General features: G+C 36.9%; 1 protein-coding gene across 13 annotated transcripts in view; it reads left to right on the top strand.

Moving 5' to 3' along the window:
- MITF (melanocyte inducing transcription factor) overlaps positions 1 to 12,588 on the top strand; it is a 217,268-nt gene extending 204,680 nt beyond the window's left edge. For 9 of the 13 annotated variants that reach the window (XM_083156007.1, XM_083155998.1, XM_083155997.1 and 6 more), the window contains 3 exons: positions 4,445 to 4,483; positions 6,782 to 6,929; positions 8,436 to 12,588. In XM_083156007.1, coding sequence (XP_083012133.1) covers positions 4,445 to 4,483; positions 6,782 to 6,929; positions 8,436 to 8,831 — 583 coding nt within the window. In that variant the 3' untranslated portion in view covers positions 8,832 to 12,588. The remainder of the gene's footprint in view (positions 1 to 4,444; positions 4,484 to 6,781; positions 6,930 to 8,435) is intronic. The other 4 variants (XM_083156000.1, XM_083155999.1, XM_083156005.1 and 1 more) reach the window with 2 other exon arrangements.
- The last annotated feature ends 773 nt before the right edge of the window (positions 12,589 to 13,361 follow it).

Below are 13,361 nucleotides of genomic sequence, written 5' to 3'. Positions count from 1 at the left end.
TTCTACCCATCATACATAAAAGGTCCACACATAGAGACCTTTCAGAAACTCATTGAAGAAGATATCAGAAAACTACCCGACCACTCAAAGAATCATTTTAATATAACCAAACAACAAAAACAAGCACTGAAAGAACTAAAAAACGATAAAAAGATAACAATAAAACCAGCAGACAAGGGCGGCGGACTTGTCATTATGAACACCACAGACTACAAAAAAGAAGCTGAAAATTTAATATCAGATGAAACAACCTATAAGAAATTAACTACAGATCCCACCGAAAAATTTCAAAAAATACTCACAGAGCAATTACAAGAGGGTTTAGAAACTGGAATACTAACAAAGAAGGAACATGATTTCATTAACATTCAGAATTCACGGATACCAACATTCTATCATCTTCCGAAGATCCATAAGGATCTGAGGAACCCCCCCGGCCGACCAATAGTGTCGGGAATAGGGTCACTATCCTCAAATTTATCGAAATATATAGATAAGTTTCTACAGCCGATAGTAAAACAACATAAAAGTTATTTAAAAGACACCTCGCAAGTCCTTCAGATCTTGGACAACATGGAGTGGAATCAGTCATACATTCTTTGTACCAGTGATGTGAAGTCCTTGTACACGTGTATAGACCACGAACTTGGTTGCGAAAAAACAAGACATCATCTATCCACATCAACAGAAATATCTAATGCACAAATTAATTTCATCATGGCACAGATTGATTTCATATTAAACAACAACTACTTCTGGTATGGAGGCGACTTCTATGTACAAGTGAAAGGAACTGCGATGGGGACCCCCTTCGCACCGTCATATGCAAACCTGTTTGTGGCCCAATGGGAAAATGAGCAAATTTGGTCAAACAACGTCTACCAAAAAAACATCAGGAGTTGGCATCGATATGTAGATGATATTTTGTTTATATGGGACGGCCCAATGGAAGACTTGGAACTCTTCAAAGAATACCTGAATAAAAATAACTATGGCTTAGAGTTCACAACGGCAACCAGTAAAGAAACAATAGTCTTCTTGGATCTAGAGATCTACATAAAAAATAACACAATAATGACAAGAACATACAAGAAACAAGTAGATGGCAACAACATCCTGCCCTTCAATAGTAATCACCACAGAAAATGGGTAAAAAACATCCCCAATGGCAACTTCAGACGAATTATGAGGAACTGTACTGAAATAGAGACCTATGATATACAGAGCAAAGCTGCCAAACAAGAATTCCTAAAGAAGGGATACCAAGAATCCACATTAGAAGCAGACAGAATCAAAGTACAACAAATGGACAGACAACAAATGATTCAATACAAAGAACACAAAACAGAAAATCAAGACCCCCAAGTCACTTTTATAACCCAGTTCAGTAGCAATCATAAACAAATAGAGGATATACTCAATAAACATTGGCATGTATTACAACTTGACCAGGAACTGAACACAATCATTAAACAAAAACCTAAAATAATATACAGAAGGGCAACAACCCTGAATCAGGAACTAACAAGTAGCTTCATTCCAATGGAACAAGAAAAAAGAAAAACAACTTCTCCAGGCTTCTTTCCGTGCCTCAACTGCATAGGATGCAGAACAACAGGACAGAAAATATCAAAACCGACCCAGAATATTGTTTCACACCAAACAAAGAAAGAATACAGATTAAAACAACAAACAAGTTGTGAAACAATAGGAGTAATTTATGTATTAGAATGCCCATGTAAACATCAATATGTGGGCCAGACGAAACGAAAAATGAGGATAAGACTGGCTGAACATATACACAACATAAAAAGAGGCTTAGCTACCCATAGTGTTTCAGACCACTATGCAAAACACCATAACAAAGACCCATCAAGCCTAAAATTTGTTGCAATACAAAAAGTGAAACCAAGTTGGCGAGGAGGAGATATCGTCACAGAATTGCTAAAAAATGAGACCAAATGGATCTATGAATTAAGAACTCTCACTCCCGCTGGTTTAAACATAGATATAGATTTAATCCTTTCCTTTAACACATATATATATAGAACATGTGCTTGCCGCTGAAAATGATGACAACTTCCTCCGTTCCCGTAGATGACTTCCGGGACGGACTTTTGTAATTTTTAAATTTTAAATAAAGTTTTTTTAGAATAAAAAGACAGCCCCAGCAAGGGCTCTGTATCCTTGATGAAGAGTGCCAAACTTGAAACGCGTTGGACACACATTGCCGGGAGCGTGTAACGAAGGACCGGAAACACGCTACCCGAACTTCCGGTCACCACGATCGGACGGAGAAGCCGGGTGAAGCTGACGCTGAAAACATCGAGAGTGACAGCCCTGCACGGACATCCCCGCAAGACGACCGCGAGGTATTGTAGGGAAAGTGTAGGACTGTTTCACCCAAGCGCCAATCCCCGGAGCCTCCGCACAAACGCTAAAACCAAACAGTACTCCAATAAGAGCTGTATACATTCAATTTTAACCATCTTTTTTTCCACAGGCAAGCACATCGTTACACATATTTTATTCTACCTTATTTATTATTTTACATCGCATATATATATGTTTTACGTTTCACAATAGCGCCTTAAAAATCTAAACCAAATCCATATCCCAATTGAGGCAGCTGAAAGACCGCCAGCGCAGGAACATACACCGATTCTATATAAATTCAGAGCCTATCGGAAACTATTGACCCCACTAAGCTAGATAGTTACTCTTACTTTTTACCCTATATTTAATATATAGGAATTAATAGATCAAAGCCGCAATGATGTTGTGTGAAAAAATTAGCTTATTTCATTAGAAGAACCATATCCTAAAGAGAAACCGTTCCATTAAGAATCAGCTTACCAACCTTCAACTACTTGCCGACCTGTTGAGAGCCATGAAATCTCAATGCTCTTTGTTGAGTCTTTTGCCATTAATGAGTTATCCAACCAAATTGTTGGAAAATGTGTTAACCACTAAAATTGCTCTTACATATAGATTGGGACGAAAGCAAATTGGAACTTTACAGTTATGTTTCAGTTGTTCATCTTTTTTCTTGAGGACCTTGAGCATTCCCATGGTTCCATGGTTCTTTTGTCACCTTAAAACAAGATCATGATGACCTTGTCCAAATGATCTAAGAAATGCGGGTAACACTGATATATAAGGTAGCTTAATAACAATTAAGCTTCTGTTGGGGACATTGTGTGTGATTACTATGAGGCAGTAATATTATCTATATTATCTATACTCTTTAAGTGATGATTTGACCTTATGCCAGTGGTGTGTGCTAATGAAGGTATATATTGTAGTTCCTTTTAGGAGGGGAAATTGTAAACAAGCTAATGATGCTCACTAATGATGTTAGTATCTCCTTTCTGAAGAATCCATTGATATGTTTGGTAATTTTTGGTTGCTTGGCTTTCTTTTAAATAGCTCCTCGGCTCACACTTAAAGCTGCACCACAACAGCTAAGCACAACCCAAATTTGCCATTACTTATATTGGATTTTGTGGCCACGCACATAAAATGCTGGCCGGTCCCCTGCTTCCTCTCCATGACCGCCCCTTTCCTGGCCACCATTGAGCGAACGCCCCGGTGAGTTTGAAACTCACCAAAGGCGTTCACTCCCAAGTCTTGCACATGCATATATATGTGCAAAGCCCCACCATTGGGACAGGTGGCAAATTCGGACCTCAATGATCAGGCCTAAATTTCCTCCTATGTAATAAGCCATGTACAGAAATACAGTGGCCTGATATAAAGTACCAACCAATCAGCTAATACCTACCATGTTCCAGGCTTATTTTGAAAAATGGCAGTTAGTAACTGGTTGGCTGGTACTTTAAAATAGTAATAATAGCAAACACAGTCACTTGTGTAATAACAGGCAGAGGTCAGGATTTGTGAGGTCAGCATGGTCAGTAAGCGAGCCGGGCCAGCAACATGAATTCAGATACAGGAAAGACACAGGCTTAATATGGCACTGAATTATTATTATTATAATTTTATTTATAAGGTGCCACAAGTGTTTCGCAGTGCCGTACAAAGGAACAATACAGGGAGACAAAGCTTGGCAAAACATTAAATAAATAACAAAAATACAGTACAAATAAAGAGCGCCACAGATCAATACAGATTACAGCTTAAATGTTACCAGCTGCTTGAGATTCCCAGGTAATTACAGAAATCAGTTGCAACTGTAAATAAATGCGGTAATGACCTTCATACATTGATAGATACCTTTTAGAACAGATTTTAATCTGAGTATGCTCAACTGGTTTGATAACATCCTTCATACTGTAACAGCCATTAATTCACTAGACCTTCCCATTGCCCCATGGTTTGATGATTACTCAGACACCTTTTATAGGTGTTACAATGAGGATGTTACAGCTAATTTGACTGCTATATACAATGATTGTTCCCTTACCTCCTCTTTTCCCTCTAGAAATGCTGGAGGCCCAGATTGTGACCGTACCGAAACCTGGTAAGGACCCCACATTGTGCCAAAATTGTAGACCCATTGCACTATTAAACTCCAACTTAAATATATACGCCAATTGGATAACCCGCAGAAATAACTTTTTGCTACCACTCCTAATGAAGAACCATCATGTTGACTTCATATATAGCAGAAAGGTACCTTACAGTAGAAGGCACTGATAGTAATGTTGCTTTCCCTCAACAATACTACCTTCTTTATACTATCCCTGGATGCTGAGTTTGACTAGCTCCTATGGGACTAAAGGAATATAACCCTCATTTATTTGGGGTTTCCGGTCACATCTTGGCCTCCACCATAGAGCTGTTTTCAAGTTTGTGAGCCAATGTGTTCAATTCTGTATACTCCTCAAGCCTTTTCATCATGAATGGTAAAAAATAATTGCCCTTATTCATTGTATTGGCACCTTCAGATATGGGGTCTAGTGAAGAATGGTAAATTGCATCCAATTTACCTTTTTTATTTTACAAATGATGTTTTAATGGCCGTAAATAATCCTGTGTATTTCAAGTATACGCCAAACAATGTTCTAATATGCAATAGAAGCAAAGGCTTCTATTGCATATTAAATCAAGGTCTTGAGTTTTAAAGTTCTCCTTGCCCTCTGGTGCACCTCAAATTGAAATGACAATCCTTCTCCCTTGACTATTTATACATTCATATCCAGTTCTACATTACTTTTAGCAGAGATCAAAACCCCCTTGCACGTATTTAGATTATTTTATATCGGATTGTTGGTTAAGATAGCCAGATTGTAAATTATGACCTTACCAAAATTCTTATATCAGTTCAGTTATAGAGCCTATTCCCAATACCTTAGGACCACTCAAGTAATTGTCTTGGACTTCCAAGAAGGATATACAGTATCAGGAGTCCCTATATCAGTGTTCAACAGATCTAGGGATCATGCCAGCCTTCTCACCTTCAAGCTTCAGCACTACTCTTTTTTTCTAACAAAATTTGGATGAGATTGAAGTCCTCTTTTGTGGCACCCTCGAAACTTATGCCAGCCCTTCATGTGCCTTTCCCAAAGTTATCCCAACACTTAAGGTATGCGATGCTGTTGTCCACCAAAACATTTTTATGCCCCTTGCTCCATTGTCTGTTCCATTATCTACCCTTGTTATCTACCTAGTTCACATTCACTATTATCTTTCTAGGCAGGATTTGGATGATAAGTCGACAAGGTCTAGTTTAACAATCATTGGGTCAACATATGGTCAATATGGTCAAAAGGTAGACAAAAAGAAAAAAGTCAACATGGCTATAGTAGAAACATAAAAAAAGTCAACATGAATCTTTTGGGATTTTTATTAGTTTTTTTACTTTTCCATACTTTACCATCCATGTGGACTATGATTGGGAACCATAAAGTGCGCAGAGCGAGGCATCTGTCTCAAAGCAGTTTCAAAATAGTATACCCCTTAAACAATCCAGCAAAACTTATATGAATAACAAGTTGGGCCTTACCATAGAGATGAAGGGATTTTTCTCTGTTTGATAAAACCTGGCTTAATGTACTGTATATTCAGCTGTTCCAACCTGGTTGGGACCCAATACAATAACTCCTCTCTGTACTGCAGTTTTCCCTTTGATTTCTCATCTTGTGGACATAGGTCCAATGCATAGATTTCCCCCTTCCTTTGAAATCATAGAGTTTGGATTTGATAATGATTAGGGGCAATGCCTCCATTCTTGCATGACCAAAGCCCCTTCCAAAGTATACTGATGTGAGTTATTAGAATAACTTCATCATAATGAACCTAAACTAGAGATAAGCGGGTTCGGTTTTACTCAGGTTTACTCGGATCGCCTCGAATTTCAAAGTGGGATCTTATTGGCTATCAAAAACATGTGACAGCCGATAGCCAATCGGAAAAATCAGAAATTGTGATAATTTGACGATAAGAACCAAGTAAATCTGAGTAAACTGAACCCTCTAATCTCTAACCTAAACTAAGCACAATTAGTGTTTATGGTTCTTTTAGGTCAGGATTGAGCTCATAAATCCACTTGCACGCCATTATTAATTGTATGATAACCCCTCCCCCCCACACACACCACCACCACCTTCTTTCCTTCTGTATCTTTCTCCATAAAAGTTCACTCCATCTGGCACTGAATGCAATTACAACAGCAATGACCATAGCACACACTTACTAATATTGCATAAAAATGAAATAGACATTTGTAGCTTAAAAAACTTTGCACTGAGAAATATAACGGTGCCATTGGAAACATTCCACAATAATCAAAAAGTGTGATTTGCACTGTGTGTTCCAGGGATATGCGGTGGAACAAGGGAACGATTTTGAAAGCCTCTGTGGATTATATACGCAAACTACAACGAGAACAGCAGCGATCCAAGGAGCTTGAGAACAAACAGAAAAAGCTAGAACACGCTAACAGACATCTACTGCTTCGGATACAGGTCATTTATAATCTTTTCATCTTATCCTCTTGAAGAACAATATCCAGTTCTAGATTTCAAATGGTGATCGTTCGTTACAAAATCAGATTGTCATTGGGAATAGACCATCTTGTGTTGATAGTGTTGTGTTGATAGGCAATCCAATACCAATCACAGTAATAAAATCATAGCAAAACTAGATTGTCCTTTAATCAGAGCATTAAAACATTCACAGAGCTAAAAAACTATTGCCAATGAAAGCATTAGAAGGTTCAATGGACTAGACCAACCTGTAGTCAATCAGTCTTAGAATGTTCTCTGGACTAAACCAACCTGTAGTCAATCAGAGTGACAGAGGGTTCATTAGGCTACGCCAGTGGTTCTCAACCTCGGTCCTCAAGGACCCCCAACAGTGCACATTTTCCAGGTCTCCACATAGAATCACAGGTGAAATAATTAGCTCCACCTGTGGATCTTTTAAAATGTGTCAGTGTGTAATTAGTGCAGCTGTGCACCTGCCAGGTGACCTGTAAAACGTGCACTGTTGGGGGTCCTTGAGTACTGAGGTTGAGAACCACTGGGCGAGACTAACCTGTAGTCACTCAGAGCATTAAAGTGTTCACTGGACTAGACAAACTTTTAGTCAATATGAGAATTAGAGTGTTCACTGGACTAGACCAACCTGTAGTCTGTCTGAGCATTAGAGTGTTCACTGGACTAGACCAACCTGAAGTCTATCTGAGCATTAGAGTATTCACTGTTCTTGACCAACTTTTAGTCAATATGAGCATTTGAGCGTTTACAGGACTAGACCAACCTGTAGTCAATCAGTTCATTACAGTGTTCACTGGACTAGACAAACTTTTAGTCAATCTGAGCATTAGAGTGTTCACTGGACTAGACCAACCTGTAGTCATGAGAAAACATACAAGTAAATGTACTAAAATGAGGTCCCATTCCCTGGCCATTCACACCATTTACCTCTGGGATATGGCATTCAGATTTAGACCAATTAATGCTCATTTCATTTTATTTTACTTCCTCATTTTAACAGCTTATTTTAGTTATCACTAGGCTCCTTGATAATGAGCTCAAGTGTAATTCTCTTCACTAAATAAATATAACATACACCGGTGGCTTGGGGCGGCTGTGTTATGCAACGGTAATTTTAGCTCCGTGAAAAAATGTTCTGATAATTTGTACTGACACGTGTCATCAATCTTATGTTATTGAGCACGCAGCCACCATATTGATTTTCTTAATTAATCTTTATTTGGACTGTTGAGGATTTGGTTTCCGACATGTTAATATGGAAATCATTTAGTTCCATGCGGAAATATTGTATATCACCTAATATTCCTCACTTCTGCGTTTGACAAAACAGCTGTTTCCTTTATATGTATTCTTAAATATATTATTTAACCCTTTGAGTGTCAGACCTGTAATGTCTACATTATATAGGAACTTGGAATATTAAACAAGTTTATTTATTTTAATCTACAAGTTTTCTTTTTTTGTACATTTCAGGAGCTGGAGATGCAAGCCAGAGCCCATGGACTTTCCATCATGCCTGCTACTGGTCTCTGTTCTGCTGACCTGGTGAGTCGTGTCATCAAGCAGGAGCCCATGATGGACAGCTGCAACCAAGAACTTTTGCAAAACCACCACAATCTTTCTGGCACCACCACCCTGGATCTCACAGATGGCACCATCACTTTTAGCAACAACATAAGAAATATTACAGACTCTCCCACCGCCTACAGCATGCCCACGAAGTTGGGTTCAAAACTGGAAGACATGTTCATGGACGACACGCTTTCTCCAAGAGTACATGAAGTACTTCACTCAGTATCTCCAGGGGCCTCCAAAGCAAACAGCAGGCGGAGCAGCATCAGCATGGAAGAAAACGACCACCACTGTTAGCAGTGGTTGAAGGCAACTTCTTACAGACTTTCATAAATTGTACTATTTTGGAGTAATAAGTTTTTAGAGAGTTCATTTTCATAGAAATTGCGCTGTGTTTCATCCATAGGCCAGCACTTAACGCTTTGTTTTTATTTTTTAGAATTTTGTAAATATATATTTGTGTATAGAACTACAGTACTTGCTTTGCCTCCAAAGTATTGTGCACAATAGGTAGGATTGAATCCACTTGCAGGCAAAACCGATTGTGAAGTCAGATCTGTTTAAACCCACAGCCCTCAGAACCAATGCACGGGTCTGTGAAGGGTTGGGCTTACAATGAACCATATGTCAGTATCAATATGGTGATGAATGTATACAAACCAAATATCTGTTTGCAGAAGAAGAGTAGATTCCGTAGAGCTGCCTTAATAATAGAATTGTGGGGAATTACTTAGGATTTCTGATTGTGGAAATGTTTGCAAAGAACAGGATGACAAACTCCGCAATAGGTGCTTAGTGCTATCTTTCCAGTTTGTGTAACCACGTAGCATTAATTAGCATAGTTGAAACAAAAACTGGTACAGGTCAGTTCAACCATTTTTTTTACAGCTTTTTCCCTTTGCAGAAATAACTCAGGATTGAAAAGAGTCTTATTCAGGGTTAATTCATGTATTTACTACACTTATGTAGTTATCAGAAGTTCCAGTTATATTTTCTTGTTGGCCTGGCAGATGATGGATCTCTAATTCAGGAAATATTCTTATGTTTGATCTCTTTTTTTGTCCATCTATTACGTCACAATTTCTATAAAACGTCACAAATGTGTAGAGCTTTACACAGCTTTTTTATTTAAAAAAAGATTTACTATAATATTGAAATACTAATTACCTGTTGTCTACCGGTTCTACTGATCTGATAAGTCTTCCTTTACTAGAGCCAGTCCAGCTATGCAGTCCTACCCAAGTAAAAAGAGCTCCATTGAATTTCCTATGAATTGCCCATTGTCAAGAATGGAAAGCACATGTTTGTGAACCATTGATAACAAGATCTTTAGTAGGGGCGAGGAGAGATTTTCTGGGCTGTTAACAGTGTGGTGGCTCGGGCCTACCAATAAGTAGCATTCCGCATTCTAGTGTAAGAAAACTTTTTGGAACCCCCCCCCCCCCCCCACAAATCCCATAATGCAGATGCCGATTTTCTAGAATTAAAACCTCCTGTATTTAGTTGGTGGAGCGAGTTTTTCTTTTAGAGCATCGTTAGGCAAAAAGGACCCAGTAAACAAACATAAAGGCACATGAGACAGACTGACAGCTCTGTCCTGCCTCAAGGAGAAATTAAAACTACCAAGCAGTGCAGGCTCGTAATGTCTAGTGACGTTTTAAGCCTCAAGTTTTTATTTTGGTGCTTAAACTTATACTAAATTTTAAGGAATGTAGTATAATACCCCTTTCACATCACACTTGTAAGCCGGTATATTATATATTATTTTTTTAGTTTTTTAAAACGATACCAGCTGCAGTGTGAACGCTCCCCGGCCAATTTACCGGTTAGACAATACCAGTATTTATAAAATGTTTCAAAAGCAGGATCCTACATGGTTCTGAGCCGTTTTTCCTGCATTCTGAACGGCCCAGAACCGGTTTGAACTACACATGATAATCTGTACAAGGGTTGTCTCCCTGCATGTTGTCACTGCCCACAAGCAGGAAATGCACAACAGAGTTGTATTGCAAAGAAGCTGTTTTTTTATGGGTGAAACGGTTTGAATGTGAAAGGTACAAAAACGGTATATAAACAGTAATATACTGGTTACAACATGCAATGTGAAAGGGTTTAACTGGCTTTTGACCCGTTTTATGAAACTATACAAAAATGGGTTGAAAGCAGGGTTGCAATGTGAAAGCAGTATTAGTTTCAGCACCAAAATAAAAACTTGTTCTAATTACATTACAAATATTTGATTTTGTGGACCTCGATCAAAATAATTAGAAATAACTGGACTCCATTAAAAAATACTTGCCTACCCCTGTTATAGAGGTTACCTAAATAACTGAAATTGTTTCTAACTCTTGAACTGGCCAATCTTAATGTACAGTATACATAACCTAAAATCCAATCATTTTTACTGGTCATATTGGAAAAGATGAACTACGATATAGGGATTACTTCCAATGGTTAAAGATTAGTGTTCAAATAGATGCAAAAGAGTTTGAAAGGACTAGTCATTTGACAACAGCACCTTGGAGACTGTTGTCAAGGAGAGGTAGTTGAGCTGAGACAGAAAGGATAGGGCTAGGTAAAAAAGGGGGATCCTCTCAATTGTTGTCAAGGAGAGGTAGTTGAGCTGAGACAGAAAGGATAGGGCTAGGTAAAAAAGGGGGATCCTCTCAATTATTGAATTTCTTTTTTAGCATTACATTTGAAAATGTTTTTGTTGAATGTATACATAAATCTTTTGGACCGTGGCAATCCCCTTTAATTTAATTTTATGGTAATGGACAAATAGAATTCCGACCAGTCAACCATGCTGTAGTTTACTATTCTTTTATTAATTTCTCCAAATAATTTCACTTATTTTATTAATTTGCAAATTGCTGTTATTTTTTTATTTTTTTTTAATTGTGTGATTATTTGACAAATTTTGAAGGGTCAAAATGCACCATTTATAGTTTGCGGTTTATAAAAAAAATATGCATCTAAAAAGTTTAAACATTCTGTCATCCTTTTCAGTGTTTAATTCCTGTTCTGTATGTAAATCATGACAGAGATCTTAGGGAATATTTTGTATATTTGTTTTTGGAAATGCAGGAAAAAGTTTTTCTAAATTAGTGCTTCTAGATCTTTTAGCAGAAATAATAACTATTTATTTTTAGCGGTACGTTGAACTTGTTTGAAATCTGCAATTTTTAATTTTCCAGTGTTCCTTTTTTATTTTGCCAATGTGAATAATAAATGCATTTTATGCAATTTATTGTGGTCTTATCAGAAGTTGTTCTATATGAAGGCTAGTATGATAACTGTTAATTATCATAATATACTGTACATCCATATTGTGAAGGTAATTTTCATGTATTATTCATTTAGACCTATGCAATAACAGTAGTAAGTGATTTTCTCTCATACATTATATATTAGAGGGCTGTTGTATTTTGTAACAAGCTGGGAATACTGTAACCTAATTACATTTTTTCACTGTAGTTGCAGTCTCTCCTCTTGTAGTAGTCAGACTACAGTCTCATTCAGTATGAAGTGCCTTAAACTATAGTCTATTACGTTTGCACTGACTGAAGTGTGTCTTAGTTAAACCTATTGGATTAGTACAGTACAAAGGTGCCAAATGGTCTTGTCAAGTGCTTCCGAATTATTGTGTTTGAATTTTATTGTGAAATTGTCTTGATATAGAGGTTGTAGCAGTTTCCAAGCAGCCAACTACAGATTTTTTTCAATTAATGGTTCAGATAAAGGTAATATTACATTTCCGGAGAAGCAGTATTTTCTAAGATAATGGATCCCAAAATGTGAATACTGTAGGAATCTTTGTAATGGGATATTTGTGGTGGGTATAAGCTTCTTTTACTGTGACATTTGAGTCAACAGACATAGCCCAGAAACTCTCAATTGCTTTAACCTTTCAATAATATTATTCAACATAAGGCTGAAACATGAAAAAATAAAATAATAATATAATCTAAAAATAATGATGTTACAATTCCTGTACAGAAAATCTATGTACTGATGTAACATTTCCTGTACAGAAAATATATGTACCAATTAATTTTTTTTTTATTTAGGGGGCATTTGAAATTCATACTGTATCTCGAACACAGATGCACATTTCTTGTAAATTAATAGAATTTTCTCTTGTATATACTCCATTTCTTAAAGAATTAAAACAAAGTAGCATTTCCCATAATTACCAATAAAATATAAGCATTTTTTTTGTTCTGCACTAATTAATCCTTGATGTATTGTACTTTTATGTGAATTAAAAAAATGCTAATAATTTGCCACAAGTAAATTAAAAAACATTAAACTTTTTAAAAGATTTTGTAAATTTGCGTCTTAAAAATGATGGCTTTTACTTGCACAAATGCAGTTTTTAGGTACAAAAACAATTTAAAATTGCATTATTTAAAAAAAAATCAGGCTAATTTATAGGTATTTTAAAATTGCTTACAAATCAAAATTTGCATCAGCTATTATTCTTCCTTTTCGCAGCTGAGGACAAGGGTTCCGTATATTTGTTAGACCTTCACAATATCTATATATGTAGTTGTAATGTCAAATTTGACTATGTGAACAGGTTTATAATATCAACATAGACCATGTTGGCATTACTGATGGTATGTTGACATTTATAGAATGTCAATCTACTGTTTTTCCTGTTATTCTGTTCCTAATTCTAACTTTAACACTAGCATTATCCCTTACGGCAACCATAATGGTAATGGCAACACTAACTCTGACAATCCTTAAGGTAAACCTGAGCCTCAAAAATATGTCTACATTATTACAATGCTAACCTAACTTATGTCGACATTGGTCAAT

The sequence above is a fragment of the Crinia signifera genome, chromosome 8 (genome assembly GCF_055691185.1).
Source record: "Crinia signifera chromosome 8, ASM5569118v1, whole genome shotgun sequence".
Classification (NCBI taxonomy): Eukaryota; Metazoa; Chordata; class Amphibia; order Anura; family Myobatrachidae; genus Crinia; species Crinia signifera.
Note: the sequence above shows the minus strand (reverse complement) of the source record. Positions and strands in the feature narration are given on the sequence as shown.